Source organism: Alligator mississippiensis, chromosome 4 (assembly GCF_030867095.1).
Source record: "Alligator mississippiensis isolate rAllMis1 chromosome 4, rAllMis1, whole genome shotgun sequence".
NCBI classification, from domain to species: domain Eukaryota; kingdom Metazoa; phylum Chordata; order Crocodylia; family Alligatoridae; genus Alligator; species Alligator mississippiensis.
In genome coordinates this window covers 315,579-341,702 of record NC_081827.1, presented here as the reverse complement: position 1 = coordinate 341,702, position 26,124 = coordinate 315,579, and the positions used below count along the sequence as shown (strand labels likewise).

General features: G+C 55.2%; 1 protein-coding gene across 4 annotated transcripts in view; it reads left to right on the top strand.

Moving 5' to 3' along the window:
- SHANK3 (SH3 and multiple ankyrin repeat domains 3) overlaps nt 1–26,124 on the top strand; it is a 534,820-nt gene that overhangs the window by 467,939 nt on the left and 40,757 nt on the right. For 3 of the 4 annotated variants that reach the window (XM_059725575.1, XM_059725577.1, XM_059725578.1), the window contains 5 exons: nt 5,602–5,737; nt 7,678–7,758; nt 10,944–10,967; nt 13,978–14,105; nt 14,812–14,917. In XM_059725575.1, the coding sequence (XP_059581558.1) occupies nt 5,602–5,737; nt 7,678–7,758; nt 10,944–10,967; nt 13,978–14,105; nt 14,812–14,917 (475 nt within the window). The remainder of the gene's footprint in view (nt 1–5,601; nt 5,738–7,677; nt 7,759–10,943; nt 10,968–13,977; nt 14,106–14,811; nt 14,918–26,124) is intronic. The other variant, XM_059725576.1, reaches the window with a different exon arrangement.

The following is a 26,124-nucleotide window of genomic DNA, read 5'->3' as shown; positions in this document are numbered from 1 at the left end:
AGTCTTATTCAGCATTTTCATAAATGATCTGGAAGTCAATATAAAAATCACTGCTGGAAAACGTGCAAATGGCACAGAGCGGTGAATAGCAGTGAGGACAGAGCAGTCGTACCGGACAGTCTGGACCACTTGGGGAGCTGGGCCTCTTGCCTCGTGTGCACTAGAAGCTGGGAAGCATCGGGGGAGAGAGGCCGGACTCGGCGGGAGTAAGAACATGAGGGAACAGCCCTGCTTCTTCTTCAGGCTTTGTCATTTAGGCCAGATGTTTCACAGGTGGCCTCTCCACGGCGTGTCACTCGTTCTCTGGATACTTAATGGGAGGCTGATCTATCTGCAGGAGGCTTGAGCCTGCAGCGCTGCATCCAGAGGGCATGGACAGGTAGGGCTCTGGCAGGGAGGCTGCGTCAGCAGCAGAAATGGGCAAGGTCAGGAGACCGCGGTTCCAACCCAGCCTCTGCCAGGGATGGGTGCGTTGCAGGGGCATCTTGGCACCCTGCTGTGGGTCAGCACCTGGGCCAGCAGGGACAATTCAGCCTCACCCTGTAGCCCGGTGTGCTGCACTTCCATAGAGCGAAGCACATCCCTCCTCACAAAGGGAAGCTGTTGTGTGCCACGGGCAGGAAAGAAAAGAGACTGAGGCCCTGTGAGGGCAGGGAACACATGAGGTGACAGATGCCCGGGCAGTCCCAGCAGGTGGGTCAGGCCCCATCCATCGTGAGCTATGGGGATGTCCTTCCCAGAGCCCAAGTCTGATCCAGAAGGTGTGAACAAGGCATGCTGGACAGGCATCTAAGCAGGAGCGCAGGTCCACCCTGCCAGATGCCCTGCTTCCAACTGTCGTAAACCCCTGACAGAGAGAGAGAAAATCTAAAATGCATCTTGAATCCCCAAATACACGTGACCGCAGTGGACCGGGGGCGGAGGGCACGGAAGGTCTTTCTGACCTGCGCTTCACTGTCTGCAGCCCGAGGCACGGTCACAGTTTGGTCATCACTGTCTTTGCCCAAAGCTGCAAGGTTTGCAAGAGCACAGAGAGCACGGCAGAGCATCGCAGAGCCTGGTCCTAGCAGCTGAGGCAGCGGCTGATGAGCGCCTGTGCCTGCTGGGGCAGCACGTGCGTCGTGAGCATCCCCAGGCCTGAAACAAGGGCATGGAAGATGAGGCCACTCCAGCCTCTTGCCCTTCAGCCTCACCCCCGTGTTCAGGAATCTTGGCTCCTGGTAACCCTTGGCTGCTCTTTCCAACAGCTCATGGAAGTTGTCATTGGTTGTTCTCAACAGCCTGGGGAGTGTTGCAGTGCCCTGAGCTCTCCTTTGAAGGCTGTTTTAATTCTTTGGCCTGGGGTAGAACTGATTCAGTCAAGCTCGAACATGTACCCCAGGCTTCAGAAGCTGCCTGACCTGTACAACTGAGCCTGAATGCTGAGCATAGGAGGTGCCTGGTTGGCTAGAGGCAGGGTACATCACTGACAGGGGTGTGTGTGGCTCCGGGCTAGACCGTCTCCACTTCGGCTGTGTCCCAGGCAGGAGCACCTGGACCCTGGTGCTGACCTGCCTAGGGCAGCTTGGTCCAATTAGGCTTCCTCCAAAAGGGGTTCTCTGGCCTCTTCTCCCTAGTCGCTGAAAGGCACGGCCTCAGATCGACAAAGGGCGCTTTACAAAGCTTCTGAAAAGAAGCGGCAGAGACCTCTGTCTCTGGAGCCTCCTCTCAGACTCCTGAGACCTCCAGCTCTTTACAGCTCAAGATTCAAAACCAGGTTTACTGAGCAGCCCTGGGGATCCTGGGCATTGTGCCTTGCGCCTGCATGCCAGGGTCCTCTGATGCTCTGCTCCTGTCTGACTGCTCCAAGGCAGCCAGGACCACTGCTCCTGGTGCCAGCCAGTGCAGCACAGATTGCCAGGACTGCCATACCAGTGACATGAAGCAAACCTCCTACCAGCACTGCTCTGGTGCACCCTGACCCCCAGATTTCATCAGATGCACCTTTGAGACACACTTCTGAGGCGTTTTCACACCTTGAGGGGAGCCCCTCAGCCCCAAACCCCTCTCTTGCTTGACCTATAGCACCTCGGCTTTACCTGTGTCACTTAGGTTTTGACAGCTAGAAGAATCATACCCAGTCAAGTGCTCAGAAATTACAGACTCCCCCCACTCTGTAGGAGAAGCCTGCCTGCCTGCCTGCCTGCCTGGTCACATGCTCGGAAATCACATTGATTGCTGACAGTAAGAAAGGTATAAAAGATAACAGAAGAGTTAAGATAAAAACAAGAGCAGTCCTAAGAAATCAGTAACCTAATTATGCCCAGGAGAATATTTACATCCTCGGACATAAGGAATACTAACCCAGTACCCTACAGATGCCATCTCTCGCTCAACTTCCCCACAGGGAGGAGTCCCCTTCCCTGAATGGCCTGGTGTTTAAAATGTAAATTCTCCAACCCCGCCGGGTGGGTTCTCCGTCTCTGCATCCTTATCGCATCCTTGGCCCAACTCGGCATCCTCGGCACTCCTCCTGCTACAAGTCTGCTTCTGCCATTCAGCGCTTCATCCCCTCGCTGTTGCAGGGTTCAGCTATAGCTGCCACGAAGCACAGCACGCAGCTGCGGGGCTGCCAGCGGAGCGGTCGTCTGTGCAGTGAACGCTACTGCTATGCTGCACTCATTAAGACTCGGGGGAGGTGGAGGTCACTGGGAGTATATAGCCCAGCTCCCACAGGAAAGCAATACAACCCTCGTTCATCAAGTCAGGCAACCTGATACTTCTCTGGAGGTAGGAATCCCCTCAAACAGTCTCTCTTGCATCCAGCAGCCGATTGACTGTTCACCTGAGTGGAGTGCGCCATCGTTTTAGACCTTCCCGACTTGTCTCCTCTCTTTGGGAACCAGTGGCACCCTCTGCACAGTTTATGAAACGGGCAGTTGGGGTCTAGATCCTGTGAAAGGGGGTGCACCGTCCAGCTCTCAGTCTTTCCCCCCGCAGCCCAGCCCATTTGTTCAGCCGTCCCTTTCACAAGGTATTACTACGTCAAGTTCTAACGAATTTGTCTGGATTCAGCTTCCCTGATTGATTAAAGAACTCTTTAATATCCAGTATTCCCCCCCCCCACCGGACCCCCCCCCGAAAGTGCTTACTCATTGTAACCAAGTCACCTATTGACCTTCTTTCAATGAGCAAAACAGGGTAATCTCTTCAAGTCTTTCACTGTCAGGCATCTTTTCCATCCCTCAGATCATTTCATGGCTCTTTTCTGCACCGTCTTCCATTATTCAACATCCTTTCAAAATATGGGCACCAGAATTGCATAGCCATCAACAGTGCTGGGTTAACCCTTTAGTGGGCCCTAGGCAGACAAACTTGTGGGTCCCTACTTAATACGGTTTATTTATATTACTGTTTTCACTCAAAAATTACAATAGGTAAAATAAGCACAATTGGGCCCCTTCTTCACTTAGGGCCCTATGCATGTGCCTAGTTTGCCTATGTGTGAATCCAGCCCTGGCCATCTATTACCACATTTGCCAATGCTCTGTGCAAAGGTAAAATCACCTCCCTGCCTCTACTTTCTACTACAGCAATATTCCTGCTTGTGCTGTACTTCTCTTCTCTCACAAGAGAGATGTCGATATAAATGTATTAATATCTGTGAGGACTTCAAAGCATGCAGTGAGAAGCACTCACTAAAAGACCACAGGGAAATGATTAATGTAGTCCTCAGGACAGACTTTGGCTGCTGTGCTGTCAGTGAGAGGGACCACTAATTGAGTGATGTTGAAAAGAAGTCATTAACAGCTATGCCCTGAAAAAGGCGGGGTCCTGTGGAAGATTAAATCACAGGGCAGAACTGATGCCTGAATATTGGCCATTCCTAACTTTAGAGTTCATGGCTTTTTGCAAGCTCAGCAAAGTTCTTTTAATATGCCTATTTGCATTTTAAATGTTATGATGATCATTAGATAAAGTGAGTAGCAAGCATTTGCCCCTCTGCTCCTCCACTTATCTACCATTAATTAGTAATCATGCTTCCCAAAGATCAGGAAATGTCAAAGCACTTTACAGACATGGCTATGCAAAGGTGCCAACCTCTGCTTTGCAAAGGAGCTGGCAGTCACGGGGAGGTCAGGGCCAACATTTCCAGTCCTAGGGTATCAAAAAATGAACAAATTGCAGCTAGTTAATGAGGGCAGGGACTCACTATAAGATAGTTATTCCAGGGTGACTGTCTGTGCCCATTCCTATGCAAGTATATGTAGATATACTAGGAATGGAAGGGTGCAGAGAAGGGCAACAAAGATCATCAGGGCTATGGGATGGCTTGGATAAGAGGAGGACTTAAAAGACTGGGACTCTGGCTTAGAAAAGAGATGACCGAGGGGGGATAGGATCAAGGTCCATAAAATAATGCATGTGGTGGGACAGGTAGGCTGACTTCAGGATGGATGTGGAGAAGCTCGAGCGTGTCCAAAGGAGGGCCACACGCATGATTAGAGGCCTAAAGAGCAGGTCATACGAAGAGAGGCTGAAAGACTTGGGACTGCTCAGCCTGGAGAAGAGAAGACTCGGAGGGGACTTGGTGGCAGGCTATAAGTATATTAGGGGCATACATCAGGGCCTGGGGGAGCATCTGTTCACCAAAGCACCCCAGGGGAGGACAAGAAACAATGGGCACAAACTGATTGAAGATCACTTCATATTGGACATAAGGAAAAACTTCTTTACCAGTCGAGTGCCGAGGGCCTGGAGCAGGCTCCCCCAGAGGTGGTACCCGCCCTGGCGATCTTCAAAAGGTGTCTTGCTGCCCACCTTGCTGGGGTCATCTGATCCCAGCAGTCTTTCCTGCCCGAGTGCAGGAGGGCTGGACCTGATGATCTTGTAAGGTCCCTTCCAGCCCCGAACATCTATGAAACTACGACTTCCAGAGGTGCTGAACACTCCCTCTAGAGGCTAAAGAAGAGTTTCATGGTCAGTATTTATGAAAATCAGTGCCCTTGTTTAAGTGTCTAAGTTTTGGGTGCTCAGCTTTTTAGTCTCCCCCGTGTCACTGTAGTCTGCATCTTAATGCTCAGTGTCACGGGGATTTATGTCATGCCCAGACTGTCTAGGAGCCAGGAAGCCTCCGTGCATGATTCTAGAACGAGGCAAAAGGTAGCGTATGCCTGGTGCAAAGACTGACCAAACACGGGTGACCTGGGACAAGACACTTCCCTGGACAGCTGGGAGAGATGCTAGACAAGCTCTCCAGGATGATAGCCCTTGTTCAGGGCTGTGCGCTTGGAAGCCCATCTAACCTCTCCCCGCTGTGCAGCTGGTCCAGTGAAAGCCATCACCACACCAGCCTTGCTTCTCGCATATGTCCTGGACCGTCACAACTCCAACAGCCCTCCAGTCCTATGCAGAACAGGACAGGATAGAGGCTCCAGGCAGGTGGCCGAGATTTCCTGTCCCTGGCACTCCAGTCTGACGCACATGCCTCTTTGGGGTGAGCTGTAAGATTTGAACACGGCTCTTTCTTGGCACTTCGGGGGCCTTCACCTCTTCTGTTCCCAGACCTTGTTCTCTTTGGTATAGGCCAGGCTTCTGCTGACCAGTCTGTTTGTGTCTCAGGTGAATGGTGTGAACGTGGTGAAGGTGGGGCACAAGCAGGTGGTGTCCCTGATCCGTCAAGGGGGAAACCACCTGGTGATGAAAGTCGTCTCTGTCAGCCGCAAGCCAGAATCGGAAGAAGTCGTTCGGAAAAAGGGTAGGTGCAGAACGGCGGGGATTTGCAGAGCCCAGTGCTCAGGGGAGCAGAGCTGGGGCCTCTTCGGGGGCCCTGAGACGTGCAAGGAGGAGGCCCCCAGACAAAGCTGCTTATTGGAGGAGGTAACTGCATTGCACTCCCCAGAGCACTGCAACCACCCCATGCAGGCCGGAGAGCGGCAGCACTGCCCCATCCCCATCGCAGCCCTCGTGGCTGCAACAGCAGTGGCCTGTACTCGCAGCGCGGGGGCTTGCCATCCTGACCGCGGGGCAGGTCCCCAAGGGTGGAGGAGCTGCCTGGGGGCAGAGCCCAGCTAGGTGCGGAGGGCTCTGCAGCCCCAGGATGCCCCAGGAGGTAGGGGCTTCCTCCTGCCCTGCCCTTTGGGGAGGGTGCAGGGAAGAGGGGACCCCTTGTTCTCCTGTACCAGAGCAAAGCTTCCAGCCTGCTGCCGCCCCGCTGAGGGGCTGCCGCGGCTTTGTGAGGAGTCTGCCCAAGCGCGGGGGAGCGTGGACAGGGAGCGGGAGGCACGGAGGACCGAGTGCCATTTCAGCCGCGCGGGTCTGCGTGTGGAGAAGGAGCCCCGGGGCACGGAGCGGCTCCCGTGGGGAGCGTGGCTGGGGGCTGGGGGACCGCGGCGCTGTGGAAGCAGCACGCGAGGAGAGGGGGTGGAGGCCGCTCTGCGCGCTGACACTAAGAGCTGTAATTATGTTGTCACCGCACAAGAGCACGAGTCGTGGGAAAGACCGAGGCTCGGGAGCCAGCGCTGGGATCTCTGCCGGCGCCGCGCTCGCCCTCCTGTCACGCTTCCCCACCCGCGGCACGGACCCTGCCCCAAGGGACCCTCCGGCTGCCGTTCCCAGCCCCGGGGCCGAGCGGGGCGCGGGTCCCGCGACTGGCGTCCGCGCCCGGCCGGGGCGAGCTGGCTGCCGGGGGTCCGGCCTGCCCCGCGAGCGGCAGGGCCGCGGATCGGGCCCGCGCGCCCTGCTGTTCCCTGCTGCTAATGGAGGCCTGTGTGGGAACCGCGCTCGCCGCCCGAATCCGCCCCTGTCGGGATTTGTGATGCAGGCAGCTCCAGCACAAGCCCGAAGCGCTGGTTCCCATGGAAACGCGCGAGCGTTGAGTCCTGCATTGTTAGCGAGCGAGCGAGCGAGCGAGCGAGCGGGCGGGGAGGAGGCACCTGAAGTGAAGAGGAAAAGCCTTCAACTCGTCTGCACTTCTGTGAGCTCATGGCATGGACCAGCTCTCCTGCTCACCCACCGGCGGGCCTGGCTAGGGAGCCCCTCTCGCCAGCCCTGCCCCTGGACACAGCTCCCACGCCGTGCGGGCTTTGCCACATGAGCCACGTGCCTCCTCTGCCTGGCACCGAGACTCGCCTCTCCGGAGCGCCGCTCGGGCGCCGGGAGCCTCGCCCGGTCCTGGATACAGCCTGAATCCAGCGGCGAGGGTGGGGTGGGCTGTCGCGTGGCGCGATGGAGCCCCTGCGAGGAGCCAGGGCCTGAGCGCCGGCCGCGGCCCCTCTCCCGCCCTCCGCCCATGGCGCGCGTGGAGGGGAGCGGCCATCCGCGCGGCGCGCCGAGCCCCGCGGGCAGGCTGCCGGCCGCCTAGGATTTCGTTTGCGAGAGGCTGCGACGACCTCGGCGTCTGCCGGAGCTGCGGGGGCATGAGCGGCCCCGGGGCCAGGCCGCGGACTCTCTCGTGCTGAGGGGCTGTGGTTACCTGGGCGCAGCGACGTCGCCGTGCCCGTGCCCGGGACCGTGCGGCTGAGACCATGAAGAAGTTTGCTTCCACGCGCAGCCTCAATAAGATTCTGCAGCAGTGCGACTCCTCTTCCCGCGAGTACGAGGAGATCCAGGCTGTGGAGAAGAAGTGGCACCTGCACTTGGCCACTCCTCGTAAGTTCCTGGACAAGAAATGCAAAATGCCATCTCTCTTCCTTTCAGCCCCACCGCCGCCCAAGAGAGCCCCCAGCACCACGCTGACGCTGCGCTCCAAGTCCATGACGGCAGAGCTGGAGGAGCTAGGTAAGCACGGGGCATGGGGGCGCTTGCACGAGTGCACGGCTGCATGAGGGCTCGCGCGGGCTGTGGAGCGGGCGCGGACCCCCCCCGCAGGCAGCACCCCCTTCCCAGAGGGCCACGTGTGTGGGAGGCGGGAGGGACGCATCTCCCCCCGTAGGCTGAAGTTTCTGCAGCGCCTGGCCACGTGCCGAGCGCCGGGCTGCGACTCGCGGTGACCCGCACAGGCAGCAGCAGGAGGAAAATCGTCTCAGAACGGTTCGTCCCCTTCCTTCCTGCTCGCCGGCCCCCGGGGGAGGGGGCTGCACATGTCTCAGGGCAGCCCAGCGTCTGCCCGTGCTCGCCCATCCAGGCAGCTCACCCCCCGCAAGCGCGTCTCTAGCAGCCCAGTGTCTCTCTTCCTGCACTTCCAGGCAGGCTCAGCCGACTTCCAGGAGTCCTGGCATCACCACAGAGCCCCTCCTCCACGCGCACGCTCGCACGCACGCACATGCACACACCTGGTTCAGGTGCTTTGGGACCTCGGGCTGGCTCCATCTGTCCCAGCATCCTCACAGAGGCTCCTGAGCTCTTTCAGGTCCTAGGTGGAGCCCCCACCGCTCCCCGGCGCCCCAGCTCCCTGCACAGCCCCCTGCTCCCCTTGACAGCCACGCAGGCCCCCACGCACACACGTCTGCATGCGTCAGCATTCCCACAGCCTGAGCATCACCACGCGTTTCCTGTGCTTAGAAACAATCACGCGCTCCACCGCAGAGCCTGCCCCGTGCGCCAGACAGGATGTGGGGCAGCGGCGGGTCCCAGCGGGGTGCCGGGTGCCAGCGGTCCTGCTGTGTGATGGAGGGAATGCCGGCCCAGGTCAAGGTCTCCTTGCCCCTTTGCATGGATGCACCCTGTCAGCACGGAGCAGGCTCTGGCTCTAGCTCCCGCTGCGATGCACGAGGCTGAGCAGCATCAAGACGGGCTGTTCTGGGCTGGCATCAAACGCGCTGCAGCGCTGGAGGGAGCTCGAGCTGACGGAGGGAGTTGTGTGCAGTGCCTGTTGGCCCTGCCATGGCTCCTAGCCCGGCCCTGGCCACTGCTCCCTCTGTTTGCTCTTGTATTGTTTGGTGCTAAAATGTGGTGATGTGACTGGACTTGCCTTGCACAGCCCCAGGCCTGCCAGCTCCTCCCTGTTCGGAAGAGACCCAGCTGGGGAGGGGAACGTGAGCAGGGTCCCGCAGCCCCCTCCTCCAGCTGCTTGGGGTGTTCATCCCCCAGAGCCTCTCGCACTCAGCGCTCCTCTTCCCTAGCTGGAGGGTCAACTCCAGACAGGGCTTGGGAGTCACTAAGTCCTTTACCAGGGAAGCCGGTGCCTCTGTCGGTGCTGTGCTCCCTGGAAGGAGAGACCATAGGGTTCGAGTCCACACGCTTCCCATAGCCTGAGTAGCAGCGTAGGTGTCTGTGTGAAGGGTCTGGAACAGAGTGCTGAGACCCTGGGGGCACTTCGGGGTTGTGCTCTGAATGGAGAGACAGCTTTCAGCCACCAAACCCAGCTCCTCCAGCCTGGCCAGTCCAGGCGCCGGCTGGGTACTGAGTGCCTGGGGTAGGGAGATTCACTTTGGCTAGCGTCTCCTGTCCTGACTGCCCTTCTGCATGCACCGCTTCTTGCTGTTCTGTACCCGCCGGCTCCAGCCGCCAGCCTCGCCTATCGGCCTGCTAAGTAACGGGATTCTGGTCACCCAGATGTTGGCCTACATGCGTAAAGAGCAGCATGTTGCTACAACCTAGGGCACCGTCCACAGCTGTGTGCAGCTGTCTGGGGGAAGCACGGGCCCCGGTTGGCGATGATCATGTTCCCTGCCCTGAGACGGATGCAGCCACTGGCCCAGCAATTGTGCACACAGTGTGCCAGATGAGCAAAGCAGGGGGCTTGTGGGCAACCGTGTACCCTCACAGCGCTGCCGCCACCCATCACATGCTGTGGGCCTGTGCGGTGCCAGGCGGGCAGTGGGCAACCTCAGAGCAGGGTGAGGAACGTCTGGAGAAGGGCAGGGAAGAGCTTTGTACAGGAGAAGGGATTTAGGGGTAGTGCCGTCCTTCAGGGCTCACTGAGAAGGGCTCCAGCAGCTGTCCCTGCGCCAGGGCCCGGGAGAGCAGCGAGCAGCCAAGCTGTGGCAGCTGATCTCTGCATCCCCTCTGAGCGACAGGCCAGGCCCGCTCGGGCTGCAGCTCCCGTCCCCCAGGGAGGAGGGTTCAGTACCCATCCCCACGGTGCAGCACTTGGGTCCCCGGGCCTCTCTGGGCGCCTCGGAGGGGTTGGAGGAAGGGCTTTCCCAGCCAGTCCCTGCCCAGGGTTTCTTAGAGGCAGGGGAGGGAGCTCTCTCCTCCCTCTGCCAGGAGAGGCTTATAGGGGCAGGTTGCTGTGGCCAAAAGGATGTGGTGACCAATCTCAACACTGTCTCCTGGATGAGGAGAGGGAGGGTTTGTCACGAGAGGCTAACCCAGGTCTGTTCCCTGCCTGGCCTCCTGGTCAGGAGCTGTCTCATGCCCCAGGCTGCAGGTGCATCGCAGCCCAGTCCTTGGGAAGGGCAGACTTGGGAAGCCTCAGGAGAGGCATGTCCCTGTCCCACGCTGTGCTGGCCAGTGCACCTGAGAGTTTGTGGAGAGTCCCATGTGCTGGGCGGTTGGCTCCTCTTGCAAGCATTCTGCAGTCGAACCATCTTCTTTGGGCACCTTGGCCTCCTCCATATCCCAGGGCTTCAGGCATCAGCCTCAGGCCCAGGCGTCAGCATCCCGCTCTCAGGTCCTTGTGCCATTGCAGCCTCCCTGCAGTCAGTGCTGTCTCAGATCTGGCCATTGCTGCTGAGCCCCAGTGGAAGGGCAGGACGTGAAGGGCAGTGGACGGGCAGGAAGGGCAGGGCTTCCAGCCCTCCCGCAGGGGCTCTGAGATGTCAGGGAGTAGGCAGGGGATCCTGCACGGGCATCTCGGGTGAAAACCAAGTGCCAGGCTGGGACCCAGCATGACACAAGCCGGATGCACAGGCCAGGAGGTATCCCCCACTGAATCACCAGAGCCTGACTTGTGAGCGGGACTGTGCGCACAGACAGGGAGGGGAGCCAATGCAGGGAGGGCAGCTGGTGAGGAGAGCTGGGGGTGGGCGCAGCGACTGTGCATGCCACTCACGTCTTGTGTTTTGTTTCTTGATTCCAAGCCTCGATGCGGAGGAGAAAAGGGGGTGAGTGAAATCGCACATCCGGGGGCTTCTCCCATCCCCACCAAAGCCAGCACATCCTCCCTGAGCCTCGCCCCAGGGAAACCCAGGGCCACTGCCCCCCATCCCCAGGGCTTAGTTCACCCCCCAGCTCCCTGAATGAGGGCTATGTTTCCCATCTAAGACTCGACCACAGAGCCGCATCCCTGCATGCCGGACTTGCAAAGTGCCCACGTGCCAGTGGTGCAATGACCAGTGGCAGACACTCCTAGACCCCCAAGCCTGATCCTTCCCTGCCCGGCTTCCACCTGGAAGCAAACACCAGCACTGTCCTGTGTGGGAGGCCCTGTGCCATACTGCAGTCAGGGTGCAGGGGTGGTTGCAGCATGAGAGACTTATCTGAGCTAGCCCTGAACTAGCGCCGTGGGGCACTGGCGCCAGTGAAGTGGTGGCAGCATGGGCCTCCACTGTCGAGTGTGTCCTGATCCCACTGAAGCTTGTGCTGCCGTGGATTCATTGCTGCCCCGGCCCTGGCTATCAGTCGGTGCTAGCTCAGGTGCACCTGCATGTGCTACAGCCTCGCCTCCCTGGGCACTGTGGCACAGAGAGACTGGACTGGAAAGGAGGACCGTCCCTGTCTAAGAGGCAGGACAGTCTCTGTAGATGCCAACGTGATCATTAAAAAGCCTCAGGGCCAATGCCTGTCAGTCCCCAGCAGGGCAGAAGGTGAGGAATCATCCTGCCTCCAAGAGGCCTGCCCCTGGCAGCTCTGAGTGTCCAGCCAGGAACCTAGATAGAGCAGGGAGCCCTGATCCTGCCTTAGGAGGTTGTGCCTTGGTGCATTGTGGAGCCTGCTCCTGCTGGAAGGTCTCTGCACCAGACTCAGGCTGGAGTGGGAGGACTTCATGGGCCCTCCACTCTCCTGGCACTGTGGTCCGGTTCAAGTCCTACTAGGGCAAAGCTGCTTCTGCTGCAGTGCAGGGAAGCATGAGGAGCATCCCCTGACGTGAGGGACCAACCAGCCTGTCTCCCTGCTCTGCAAGAGGGGGCCAGGCCAGCAGCAGGCAAGGAATTCAGGCTAGTTTGCAAGCTGTGGTAGCAGAGGAGGTGTGTGGGAAGGTGGCCATGCCCCCCTGGGCAGAGCAGGGTCCTCCTGGCAGAGGCAGCAGCAGGAGCACAGGACAGAGCAGCATGGAAACATGTGGCCATTGCCTGGCATGCAGTTTTCTCACTGGACAGTCTCAGCAGGAAGGTGCGGAGACCCCATCCTTGGGACATCCAGGAACCCTCTGTCCAGCAGACCGTGTCTCCTGCCTTCCCCCCCTACAGTTGCCTGGGGAGGGCCTGGCTGCAGCACCACAGGGCTGTTCCCTGCACAGAGCGCCCTTTATGGCAGCTGGTGATTGAGGTGAAGTCCATTACTGGGGACTCAGAAACAGAGAGCTCAGGGGCCAAGCTGGGCATGCAGGGGATGAGAGACTCGCGGCTGTGTCTGAGATCAGTGAGGACTGAGAGCGCTACAAGAGCTGAGCTGGTCCCAGCACAAAGCACCTTCCCATGGGGCGTGCTGCCAGGCATCGGTTTTTTTCATCTCCATGGCCTGAGTGTTCTTGGCATCACCCAGTTTTTGGCCAAACCGTGGCTAGACTTTCCACGTCCCCGCCATGTGGGTTACCCAGCCCTAGGGACGGTGCCGGGTGGGGAAGTCCCCAGGCTCAGATTAGGCTCTGCACCCTGCTTGGCTTGTGTAGAGTGTTGCCCGGCTGCTCCAGGACCCAAGCCCAGGGCCTTGTCCTGTCTCTGTCCCCCTGAGGAATTCCCACAGCCGCATCCCAGCCTGCGGCACTTGAGACGAGGCTGGAGCCCAGCTGTGCTGGGTGCTTTCCCCCCGGCCTGCCCTGTCCGCAGCCTGGCCCTGCGGTTCTGTGTGGAGCTGTCAGCTGGGAGGGAACTGTCCTCGGGCTCCAAGCCTGGGCAGTGCCCCGACTGCTGCCAGCACTTCCCTGCCCCGCGGTCCCTGGCCCCGTGACTGACCTGCATGGCAGTCAGGCAGCGGAGCCACGGAGCCTGCCTAGGGAGAGCGGGAACAGGTGGGCGGCTGCCACCGCAGCGTCCTGGCAGCAGAGGCCCAGAGGCTCCGTGCCGTGCACTGGGAACTCAGGTCTCTGCCCAGGACTCAGGCGCAGTCTCCGCTGGTGGAGGGTCAGTCAGTTTATTTGCCTGTCACAGACCCTCCTGGCTTCAGTTGTGACCAGGTGCCTAATTTTGCCCTGTTATAACGCCAAAACACTTGGCCTGACCACACATGGCCCACTCTCAGTGGGAGGGTTGCTGTGACCAGCAGCAGCCTGTGTTTTGGAGTCTGGCATGCTGTGCTCAAGCCTGAGAGATGCCTTTATTGCTTCTGCACACCTGGGGCTCCCTGGGTTTTCTGAATGCTGTCCTTGGATTACCTGAGTTACAGGCTTAGGACATCAGAGACCTACAGGCCTGCCTGAAATCAGCAGCAGGGGGGGAAGGAGCCCAGGACATTTGAGATCCCACCCAGACTGTTGGAGCTTCTCAGTGCCACAGCCCAAAGAACTGCCTAGGCAGGACTCCTCACCAGTAGCTTAAAGAAAGAAACTTCATCAAAGCCTTGCGTGGAAAAGCAGAGTCCCAGCTGCAGTTGTAAATGAGGCGAGACTTTGAAGGGTCCCCAAGTTTGAAAGGCAGCAACCCAGACCCAGTCCCTGCCATGTGGGGGGTGGCAGTGCTGTGGGGCAGGGCAGTAGCAGTGGGGCCTCCTGACCAGAGTACCCTTGGGCTCCTGCTTGGTGACAGCAGGGTGGACTGCACTGGGCTGCTGGAGGAACCCATGCTCACAGGGGTGGACCTGCAGCTTCCCCAAGCTGCAGGTGCTAACACACCTGTTCTCCTTTCACCATGAATGGAAGTGCCCACTCTCCCCACCATGCCACAGACACTGTCCTGCCCCAGTGCCATGGTGGAAGGGCCCTTACTCACCGGTGCAGTTTTATTCCTGCATTTTCAGAGAAACTGGATGAAATCTTGGCAGCAGCTGAGCCCTCTCTGAGAGCCGACATTGTGGAAGCGGATTCCAGGGCGGCCACTGTGAAGCAACGACCGACAAGCCGGCGCATCACGCCAGCAGAGATCAGTGTGAGCCATGAGGGCTTCCCGTGGCGGGAGGGACAAGGACTTCTACTTACCCAGCTCCAGCAAGGGCCCAGAGTGCTAGGGCAAGCTCCCAGCTGTGGGGCTGCAAGCAGCTAGGAGGCACAGGCCATGGAGGAAGGTAGGGAGGGAGTCTGGGAAGCCATGCGGAAGCAGAGCGAGTGGGAGAACAGGTCAATGTAGAGACATGGAAACCCAATGGGCGACGCTGGCTGTGACCCACGGAGGGAGGCAAGGCTGGGACAGTGACAGTCTAGCTGTCATATTCCAAGATGCCCAAAGCAGCAGAATCCCTGGGGAGGTGCTGAGGGCAAGGGAAGGGGTCCGCTGAGGCTCTGTGATTGCCAGTGGCCAGACAGCATGCTCCTTTGGAGGCCTCCGGGACCTGGGGCTGCTGCCAGCCAAGTCCATGACCTCAGAGCAGCTGGGAGGAAAGGGGTGCCACCCTCCTGGCCCATCTTTTTGGTTTCTTTTGCCTACACGATAGTGCCCAGAGGGCTCTAACTGCACGGTGGTGCTGGGCCATGCCCCTGTTCTGCAATGCTCGGTGTGACCAGTGATCAGGCTTGGCCTCAGGGCCCTGCTCCTCTGCCCCACGGGCTAGAACCAGGGGCTCCACAGCGCGACGCTTCCACTCTGGGTGCCCTCGGGCCCGGGAGTGACGTTTCCTCTATGTCTGTTTCTGTCACAGTCACTATTCGAGCGCCAGGGGATGGCAGCGCATTCGGGGGTCCACACTGGGGCGGAGAAACCCCACGTCTCGCTACGCAAAGGAATTCCACGGACCAAGTCCGTAGGTAAGGCAAACGGGAGGATGGTCTGGGCTTACGGAGGGAGAGGGGGAGCTCCAGGAGGCAGCTGCTGTGACGCTTCAGAGCTCCAGGCGTGTTCTGCCCTTCTAAGCTGCCTGCGACTGAGGCTGGATAAATATTAATGACCAAGAGCTCGCAGTCCTGCTGAGGGTGGAAATGTTTCTTCCTTTTCTGTGCCAGCAAACCAAGGCAACAGTTCATTCCTGTGCATTTGTATTACTGCCAGGGCTGGAGCCCCGTGAGCTGATCTGATGACCGCCTCCTCAGCTGACACAGGCAGGACTGATCCAGGGACAATGCAGGACCTATACAGCTTGAGCTAAAGAGCCAAAGCCATACTGCCATGCCAGTAGTGTAAGGGGAGGTGTAACTGGGGCAGCCCATGGCACTGCACAGCTGCACCTGTGTCCTGGGCCATGCCAGGTCCTATCCTCTGAGGGCTGTGCAGACTGGTAGGGGACACTCACCACCGATTCCATATGAGCACACAGCCCCTGCTCCTGGGAGCTCACAGGTGACTTGTGAGCAGGACCCAGGCCAAGGCAAAGGAGTATGGTGCAAAAGCAAAGTGATGTTGAGTGGGGGCCGCGGGTAAGAACCCGCTGCGGGTAAGGTCACTTTGTGCCAGCTCTCTGCTTTGTCTCTGGAATTGTCTCTGCCGTTGGAGAAGCCTCTATCTGAGCAGCTTCTTGGGCTGCGCAGCGTTGGAAAGGGGGAAAGGAAGGGGTTGTTGTGAGTAAAAAGAAAACTGTGGAGCAAGGCAGCAGAAAAGAGAGAGTATCTGTGAGTTTGGTTTTCTTCCTTGTGCATAGCCTGGCCCCTGCCATGTGACTGAGGGACCAGGTGTTAGTAATCCCGGTCCGTGCTGCGTGGCTGGGATACACGGGTCAGTATCTCCCACAGTCCTGGGCTGGGAGGACCTGGAGCATCATCTAGTCCAGCCCCTGCTCAGATGCAGGATGCACTGTTTCTGAGCAGCCTTTCCTTGGACCCACCAGAGGAAGAGATTCCCCCACTTCCCGAACCCACATGTCCATTGCAACAGGAAGCTTGTTCCTGAGATTTAATCTGTTCTTCTGCAATTTAAACCCATTGCTTCGTCTTCTGCCCTCTTTGGCAGTGAAGAGCAGTTGTCCTCCCTCTTCTCTCTGGCTTCAAGGGAAAGTATAACAACCAACGATCTGAAATTACAGCAAGGGAAATTGAAATTGGATATAAGGAAGAACTTTTTCACCATGATGGTGGCCGAGCATTGAACACGCTACCCAGAGAGGCTGAGGAATCACTGTCCTTGAGTCTTTAAAAGTAGGTCGGACAAACCTAGTCTGGGCTGGTCTAGTCAGGGACAATGCTGCCTCAGAAAGGCATTGAGCTAGATGTGACCTTGTGAGGCCCCTTTCAGCCCAACTTTTCTATGAGTCTACAAAGGTGTTTCGGAAACCACCAGTAAAATGGCTGCCCATGCTGCAAGCCTGCGACAAAGTGAGAAACTGCCCAGCATCAGGGAACACCAGTGGCAGCACCATCACACATACCATCGTTTACAACTACCGCGAGAAGTGGTGCAGGCCAGGGAATGACCGATGCGCACACGGTGGTTTTATTGGGAACTTGCTGTTAGTTTCTGAAACCCCCTTGTATTATTTGTGGTGGGCTGTAACCCCCAGATCCTTCTCAGCAGTGCGACAGCCTAGCCAGTTATCCCTCTTCTGTAGCTGTGAATTTGTTTGGGGTTTTTCTCCCTTATGTACAGCACCTTGTCTTTCACCAGGTTCTCTGTAGCCCAGGTCTCAAGTTTATCAGGATCCTTTTAAATTCTAATCCTGGCCTCCCAAGAGTTTACAAGCCCTTTGTGTCATCTGCAGCTCTCTATTCCCATATCCACATAATGAATAAGACCTTCAGACTTAGATCAGACATCTGTGTAACTTCACTTGAAACCTCCTGCTGTTCTCACATTGATGTTTTATTGGCTTCTTTGGTCAGGGCTGCACATCAAACTGATGTTTTTAGTGAATTAACTTTTTAGAGACATCCAAAAAGCACTGAGGTTTACAGGCAGACAAGGTTCCTTGGGTGAATTTGATATCTTTTATTAGACCAACCCAGATAGTTGGAGAAAAGTTATTAAACAAGCTTTCGGGTTCAAAAACCCTTCGTCAGGCTAAGGAAGTTTCAGCAGTCTGTGTGTGCTCTTCCTGGATGGGATGAAAAGGTCTACAGTACACCTTACAGGGGGGCCAAGATGACAACTGAAGAGTGCTAGTTAGTCACTGAAGCATCAGGAGTACCATGGTCCCTGCCAGTGGGTCACACAGGAAAGGCAAGTTTTCTCAATGAGGAACCAGGTGCCAAGTGAGTCCGCTGGCCATTATGCTAAAGACATGTGTCATGTGAACTTGAGCAATTAAACTAATGGACTGTGGTCTGGTCTGCATTAAAAAGTTATAGTGGCTTCTCTTGGTCATGTGAAAAGAATCACCCCTCCACTAAAACAGCAGTAGCAGCAAAGAGGCATCTGCTGCAGTGGCTTATTCCATTGAGTACATTGGTTTAAATTAGACCATCAGAGGAACACCTTTACCAGTATATGCTGCATCTCCAGAAAGCCGTACAGCTTTCGCTACATTAGCAAACCCGTTGGAGACTGAGCAAATTTGATAAGGTCAAACCAAAGTTATTGCAAGAAATGGTTTTATCTATTAGGAGATATATCTATACAGCTAGCAAAAGCTGCTTACCAAATAAAAAAGGCAACAAGCAGAGAAAGGACTAAAAGCATGTCTAGTCAAGCATGCACACCAAGGCACTGGTATGGACTACAAGGGTGATCTCATGTCAGAGACCAGCTTTGCACCAAAAATGGTGGAAGACATCACATCCTGTGCAAGGAGGCTCAGTAGGCAGTGTGTGCAGTACCATAGCAAGAGCACCAGCACTGGGGACCCTTGCATGGGCAGCACCAAGTCAAATGGAAGTGATGTTCCATAATAGCGCGTGGGGGTGCCCAGTGCACAACCTGCACTGGGCATCAAAATGCCTGGCTGTGGTTTGGCACATGGTTTTGTCAAAGGAGCCATTTGAATGAGCAGAGCTCAACTCAGACAGCAGAGTGATGCAGCAGCACAGCAACAGATAAATACCGTTAAGATCACAGCTGGCCCCACAAGCGAAGGAGGGGTGTAGATCCCAGGGACTGGAGTGAACACAAGCAAGGGTTCTGCTTTGGAACAAGACCTGAGGCCACATCCAGGCCCAGAATACAAGAGTATTTTCAGCTTTGGAGGCCAGCCAGGGGGCTTGGCAGCTCAAAACATAACAGACCACAGGTCCTTGTAGACCAGTATCCCCTATCTCACAGGGACAGAGCATATGCAGGACCTAACTGGACTGTTCTGGCTCCTGCCCCTTTTCTCTTACCACTTCCAGGATCAGAGACCCAGGAAGTCATAATTTGGAAGATTCATCCCTAATGATCATGTGTAATACCTGCCAATGTACCTGCCCTGCATGAATGTGTCCAGTGCCCTTTGAGCCTGGTTACATTGGTAGCCTCTATAACATCTTGCAGCAATGAATTCTAAAAGTTAATTGCATGATGTATTAGAAGAAATCCCTTTTGTTTGCTTTAAACCTGCATCCTGGTAATTTCATTGTATGTCCCTTAGCTCTAGTTCAGGGTGACTGTAAATAGCAAATCCCTATTAACTTGTTCCATGCCACTCATGCTTTTGTAGACCTCTGCTACACCCCCACTCAGTCATCTTTTCTCTCAACTGAAAAGTTCTAGCCTATTTAGCCTGTCCTCATGCAGAAGCCTCTCATAGTTTCATAGTTTCCTAGTAGCTAGGGTCAGGAGGGGCCTGAACAGATCATCTAACCTGACACCCTGCCACGGGCAGGAATGAATGCTGGGTTCACAAGACCCCAGACAGATGATCATCCAACCTCCTCTTGAATTTGCCCAAAGTAGGGGCGAGGACCACCTCCCTGGGAAGTTGGTTCCAGATTTTGGCCACCCTAACTGTTAAAATATTGCCTTCTGATCTCCAACCCAAACCTATTCTCCATCAGCTTATTGCCATTGTTCCTCGTCACCCCAGGCGGTGCTGGGGAAAAAAGGGCCCTGCCTATTTGCTGTTGATCTCCGCTGATGAGTTTGTAGGCAGCCCCCAGGTCCTCCCTCAGCCTCCTCTTGCTGAGGCTGAACAGGTTCAAGTCCCTCAGCCTCTCCTCGTAGGGCCTGTCCTGCTGCCCTCTCACCAGGCGGGTGGCCTCCTCTGAACCCTCTCCATGCTGTCCACCTCCCTTTTGAAGTGCGGTGCCCAGACCTGGACGCAGTACTCCACCTGTGGCCTGACCAAAGTCACATAGAGGGGGAGGATCACTTCTCTGGACCGGCTTGAGATGCACCTTTGGATGCATGAAAGGGTCTGGCTGGCCTTGCTGGCTGCGGTCTGGCATTGCCAGCTCATGTTCATCTTGGAGTCAATAATGACTCCAAGATCCCTTTCCCCCTCTGTGCTTTCAAGAAGGGAACTCCCCTGCCTGTATGTGTGCTGTGGATTCCTTCTCCCCAGGTGCAGCACCCTGCATTTGTCTGCGTTGAACCCCATCCTATTCTCATCTGCCCACTTCTGTAGTCTGTGTACATCTAATTGCAGCCTCTCTCTCCCTTCAAGTGTGTCCACCTCGCCCCACATCTTAGTGTCATCAGCAAACTTGTACAGCGTGCTTTCTACCCCCTCATCCAAGTTGCTGATGAAGATGTTGAACAGTGCAGGCCCAGGGACCAAGCCCTGGGGGACCCCACTGCTCACATCTCGCCAGGTTGAGTACAACCCATCCACCACTACTGTCTGGGTGCGCCCCATCAGCCAGTTTTTTACCCATCCAACTGTGCAGGCATCAATGCCGCAGTCACTTAATTTATTGATAAGAATGGGGTGAGAGTGTCAAAGGCCTTCTTAAAGTCTAGAAAGACTACGTCCTCTCTGTGCCTCTGTTCATCCTTGTTACATTTCTCTGCACCTTTCCTCGTTATGTTTTGGAGGTCGGAGCTGGGTGATGGGGGGAGAGGGACCAGAACTTCATGTCAAGGTGTGGGCATATCATCAAGTTATAAAGCAGCATAATAACATTGCTCTGATTCAGCGAAGAGCTGAAATCTGCCTACATCTCTTCTTTTAGGAGCTAGATGCTTACGTGTTATTCCTTCTGGTTTGTCTCCTTATCTGAAGTCATTAATGCATCAAGCCTACAACCTCTGAATATCTAAAGAGGGTGAAAGTAACCGTCCTGTTCTGTGGGGTAACGAGGGAGGAGCATGTGGAAGAGTAGGGGAGAGGGGGGATGGCTGCCACTGGCAGCTGCACTAGCTCACCGGTGCTGCGGCAGCAACCAGCTGTCTGTCCGTGCTGCCCTGTGCCCTGGACACCCGGGCAGAAAGCATCAGTAGCCTGCAGAAAGGCCACGTGTGTTTTGCCCTGTGCAAAAGAAAAGTAGCTTTAAATTGAAAAAAGCAAATACCAGACAGGCCTGGCCCCGCATACAGCTGAGCACAGCCCAAGGTGACAGGAGCAGTCGTGCACACAGAGAGAAGGAGAACCTGAGGCTGCTGGAGATCCCTGGCACACAGCATAGCTGAGCACCTTCCTCCCCACGGCTGCAGCCAAGCGCATGCAGGATACTGCCTGAGGGCAGTGCAGACCTAACACAAGGATGGCAGCAATGGTGGGGCTTGGGGAATTAAAGCAGATTGTCACAGCAGTGCACTGCTGAGCCACTTGGATCTTGAGCCAAGAGCCTCAGAAATTTGCTGGTACAAACTCAGAGGCCTGGAGGACTGTCCTGCGAGATGGTCACCAGGTGGCCTGTGCAGCCACAGCACTGACCAGCACATGCTCACCTGTCAGACATGGTGGCTCTTGCTTCTGGTGGGAATGCCCTGGGCAGCAATAGTTCACAGCAGCTGGAAATGGCATTGTGGTATTGCAAGAGCTGCTGCGCAAAGCCCCATCTAGGCCAAAGGAGGGCACGGGCTGGCTTTCCAGAGCCAATGCAGGGTGCTGGCAGTGGTGTGCCTTGCAGAAGAAGCCCGCAAGCAGAAGTGACAGGCTCCAGATGTTTCTCATTGACCAAGCAGGAAAAGGAAGTGGTCACAGGCAAAAAGCCTGTGAGAATGACAGGCTGTTCCTGCCGAGGGGAGTAGTGTGCCATGACTTGTCTGTGTTAGTAGGACCCAGAGACAGGTCTGTCATAGACGCCAGCTCCCAACCATGTCTGAAACTCGTGGCCATCCTGCCTCCTGAAGAGACCCGGCAGACTCTCAGAAGAATCTTCTTTGCCATCCTCTTCCCCAGCTGAGCTTCCCAGCTCACATCATGGGGATGTCAGCTTCATACTTGAGTCATCTCTCCATGCTTTTTCTTATTGCTAACAGCCTCTTTCAGGTAAAATCGGCTTTCCTTTGGGCTGATGCCTGCACTTCATCCTCCGGCACCAGCTTTTCTGTTATTTGCCTATGATTGATGTCCCTGTCGACCAGCCCTGTAATTACCAAAATCATCCCACTTGCCCTTTTTTGGTATTGGCAGAACCTCAGTGCTTTTCTAGTCTTCTGGAGTTTCCTTGGGACTCCAAGATTTATTAAACATTACAATCAGCAAGCCAAAAATATCCTTGGCCAACTCTTTTAGGACTCTTGGGTAAAAGTTATTTAGTCCTGTTAATCTTAAAATGTTTCTCCCCAGTAGCCATTGTCTGATACCCTCCTGAGTTACTAATGAGCTGGAGAATACTTCATAATCCTCATTTGATGCAAGTATGTCATCCTTTTCCTTTCCAAAAATAAAAGAGAAGTATTTCTTGCCCCCCTTCCGCTTTTCTGAATTCTTGTTAACTATTTGCTTATCTCTGCTTAGTGATGGGCAGATTCAGTTGCCAAGACTTCCTCTGTTGGTAATAAGCTTAAAATCGCTGGCTTATTGTCCTTAGCCCTGGCACCCTCCCTGAGGTCTTTTGCTTCCCTTATCAGATATCTATACTTGTTCCCAGTTTGTAGTGATTTCTGTCTGTTTCCCTCTGTATCCACTCTGTGTATTTTGCTTGTTATTTCTACTCAGTGCCCCCATTTTGCACCTCTTTCCTGTCCGTGTCAGTAGGAGGCTCCTGTGAGAGCATCAGGGGATGCTACAAGATAGCTGGCTTCTGTTCCTGCTCTGCCAGACATAGCCTGGGCTCCACTCAGCATGGCAAGGCCTAAGGTAAAAATCCAGATTGGTCTTGGAGGCACCTGAGCAAGTCTGAGGTGGACCATAGGCACCTGAGCTCAGTGTGGCCCTTCTCTAGCAGCTGCACAACTCAGAAGCCTCAGTCCATCGTCTATTTTGCATTGCTGAGGCCCCTGCTGCCTTACCTAGGGCTGCCACATGCCCAGAAGCAAACTGCAAAGCTTCATTGCAGCTCAGTGGTACCAGAGAGGCACTAAAGCTCTGTCTGAGACCTGGGGGCCCAGCATCCCTAGAGAACACCTAACTCGCACGGACAGCACTAAGTTCAGGGCACTGTGCAGCGCCCAACGCCAGGGGTGATGGTGTTCACCCTTTGCCTCAATCCTAGTGGTTAGAGCACTCTGCCAGGAGGGAGGGAGGCCTGGGTGCTAGGTGCCTAACCTGGAATAGCCCTTTGAAGATGATGACTCTCTCCATTCACTTCAGCCCCAGCTGTGGGAAACACCTTCCTGGGACATGCACCAGAGTTGTGGGTATTGCAAGTGCCTACATGGAGGCACTGAAGTGATGGCCCTAAGTGACTTTGTCCAACCCAAGTCACGTGCTTAGCCTGGGTCTCATACCTAAAACAGACGGGCAGAGCCGGTTACTGAGAGCTTTCATACTCCATCCTCTCTATAACTGCTCTTCAGGTATTTGAAGCCTGTTATCAAATCCCCCCTCAAGCTTCTCTTCTCCAGACTAAATAACCCAAGCTCTCCCAGCTTTTCCTCATCAGTCTTGTTTCCCAGGCCTCTAATCATTTCTGTTGCTCTGCAGTGGACTCTTTCCAATCTGTTCACATCCTTCTTGAAGTGCAGGGCCTAAAACTGGGCACAGGGCTCCAGGGGAGGCCTCACCAGTGCTGTCTACAGCAAAAGAACCACTTCCCTTGATTTGCAAGTGACACTCCTGTTCATACCACCCAGGATGCTGTTGGCCTTTTTTTGCAATAAGAACAGGCTATAGGCTCATATTTAGCTTATGGTCTACTGCAATCCCCAGATCCTTCTCTGCAGTACTTCAGCCTGACCAGTCATTCCCCAGTCTGTATTTGTGCATGCACTTATTCCATCCCACATGCAGAACTTCACACTTCTCCTTGCTAAATTTAATCTGGTTGATTGCAGACTATTTTTCCAGTCTAATTTGCTAAGTGTACTCTCAGTCCCATTGTCCAAATCATTAATGAAGATAGTAAACAATACCAGACCAGAACAGACCCCTGGGAAGCCCCATTTGACACCTCCTCCCAACTAGATGCTGAGCCATTGATGATTACACATTGAGCACGATGATCCAACGAGTTATGTATTGACTTTACAGTAGTTTTGTCTAGTCTGTGTTTCCTTTGCTGGGTAATGAGAATGCCATGGGAGAGTGTGTCAAAAGCCTTGCTGAAGTCAAGGTATATCACATCCACTGCTCTCCCTCCATCCACAGAGCCTTTCACTCTGTTATACAAGGAAATCAGGTTGATCAGTTATGACTTGCTCTTGGTGAGTCTGTGCTGGCTGTTCCTGATCACCATGTTCTCCTCTGAGTGCTTCACAGTAGATTCCTTGAGGACCTTCTCCATGATCTTACTTACTTATTGAGGTCAGGCATTGTCCTTCTTCCCTTTCTTAAAGATGTACACTGCATTTGCCCTTTTGCATATCATTTCTATATCCAAAATGGAAATAATTTCTATATCCAAAATGGAAAACCAGTCAAGCTATGACGGACTCCAGCCAGCAGTCACAGGCACAGCTATATTAATGCTGAAGTCTAGGGGTGCAGCCACTGTGCTGGTGGGTGTATCTGTTACAAATGCCAGTATTAATTTTGTCTCCGCTCTGACAGAGAAGGTAGAGGTGTTTACAGGACCAATGTTCCCATGGCATCTTTTCTGCATTTGATCCCACAATAGAACAGATTTAAAAGCATTATTGAGAAAATGTTACTGGAAATGTTTACATGATACAGTATGATTATGAAAATGCAGGACCCTCTGCACAGTGGCTAATTGATGGATTGAAGACATGGTAGTGCATTCCTAGGCAGTGAAGGTGACATGCAGTCTGCATTTGCCCAGTGTAAAATGCTGTCAGTAAGATGTGCAGTTTTTATTGGAGCCAGTAGCATAAGGGGGTGTCCCTTTCAGTCTGCCCCCCCCCCCCTTCTCATTTCTAGGATTGGCTATCAGCTTGTGACAATGACTGGTTATGACCTCTTTATTCATGTCCCGGGATCACCTGATGGTATCTGATAATACGGGTTTCTTATCAGATTGGAGTTGCTCCGGGGTATCCTGCTGGCACTCAGGATCTCTTCTTGTTTGTCCCATCCACTGAGTGCACATACAGTCAGCACCTGCACTAGCACATAGCTCGTTTCCTTCAAGGTGTCAGCCAGGGAGCTATACTTTGTCAACCTCCGCCATCGAGCTTCAGTGGAAAGGCATTGGGGAAAGTCCCCACAGACAGAGAAAGCAGGTTCTGTTCTCTAGCTGTGAGGTGCCTGGGGCTGACCAGGAACACTTGATCACCTCCTTGTCAGCCTCAGTGGTACGACCGAAAGGTGTCCAGCAGATGCATCAGGGTGTGAAAGGAGACGCCTCACTTGCAGCAGCAGGGTCATGCAATGCAGCCATGGGTACAAGCAGATGCTTCTCAGGGGGTTTGTTTGTATAATACAGTGTAGATGAGCAGGCCTCTCAAGTGCATTTTAACAACCCTTGCAGCAGTGAGCCATTGATAGTCCCTGTCCCCCTACTTTGGCAGGTTTGGGGGCTCTTGTGCTTTTTGGGCAATGGGTCTTGTAGTGGTGCAACGGGGTTGTTGAGTAGTGTGAGGAATAGGTCAGACAACGTTTGTATGGGATAGTCTGGATAGGAGTGACCCTGCCCCAAGCAGGGGGTTGCACCAAATATGACCTCCAGAGCTCCCTTCCTGCTCATGAAGCAGGTTGTGGGAGCAGTGAAGCCCCAGGACATCAGGGCAGAGCTGGGCGGGCAGAAGAGCTGCGTAGCAAGCTCTGCAGCTGGAATGCAGTTTGGCAGGCCTTGGAAGGCTGTTGCGGGCACATGCCGCGGAGCTGGGTGCGGGGTGACCACAACCTGTCGGTGCAATGCTTCTGCAAGAAAGGCAGTGCTATGGTGCCTAATGCTCCCGTCTGGTGGAGATGGTGGCGTGTTAGTGCCATTAGTAAGACCCCATTTAAAATATTGTGTCCAGCTCTTGGCTGCCAGGATTCAGGAGGGAACAACGTAAACTGGAACAAGGGCGAGCCGCTTGTTAGGGGAATGGAGACCAGGGTTACAGGCAAGTTCACTGTAGCAGAAGGGAGGTGCAAGGGGGCGAGGCACTGCAGGAGGTGTGGGTACCCTGCCCACCCTGCTCTAGCCAGGCTGCTGCTGCTGTCCCGTGGGGTCGTGCAGGAGATATCTAGTGGATCCGTGCTGCAGGGCCCCTGGAGGACCCAGAACTAATTTCTTTCCCACCAATGTTTGTTATGGCTTTTGCTGGGTTTCTTCATCTTCCTCTGAAGTGCTGGATGTTGGTGAGGCTGGGGGATGGATGGTTGCAGCTCCTGTCAGTCTCAAGGAACCTCACAGAACGGTAGCTGGGGGTCTTGCAGAAGCACCCTGGGTCCAGCAGTCCCCAGTTGTGAGGTCTTGCCAGGTCATGTTGTATTTCATCTTCCTCTGAAGTGTGGGTCAGGTCCGCAGCCTGGGATCCTCAGTGGCAGGGCTTCAGCAGTGCCCTTGTCTGCCCCGCTCGTCACCTGTAGCTTGTGGTGAGTGTTGTGTGGCTGTAGCATGGGACAGGGTTTGAAGCGCCCTGTCCTTTGCTCCCAGCCTCTGTGCTCTGCGCTGGCCTGTCTGCGCCTGCAGTGTGGATGCAGCCAGCTGCGACACAGACAGACCGGAAAGGAGGA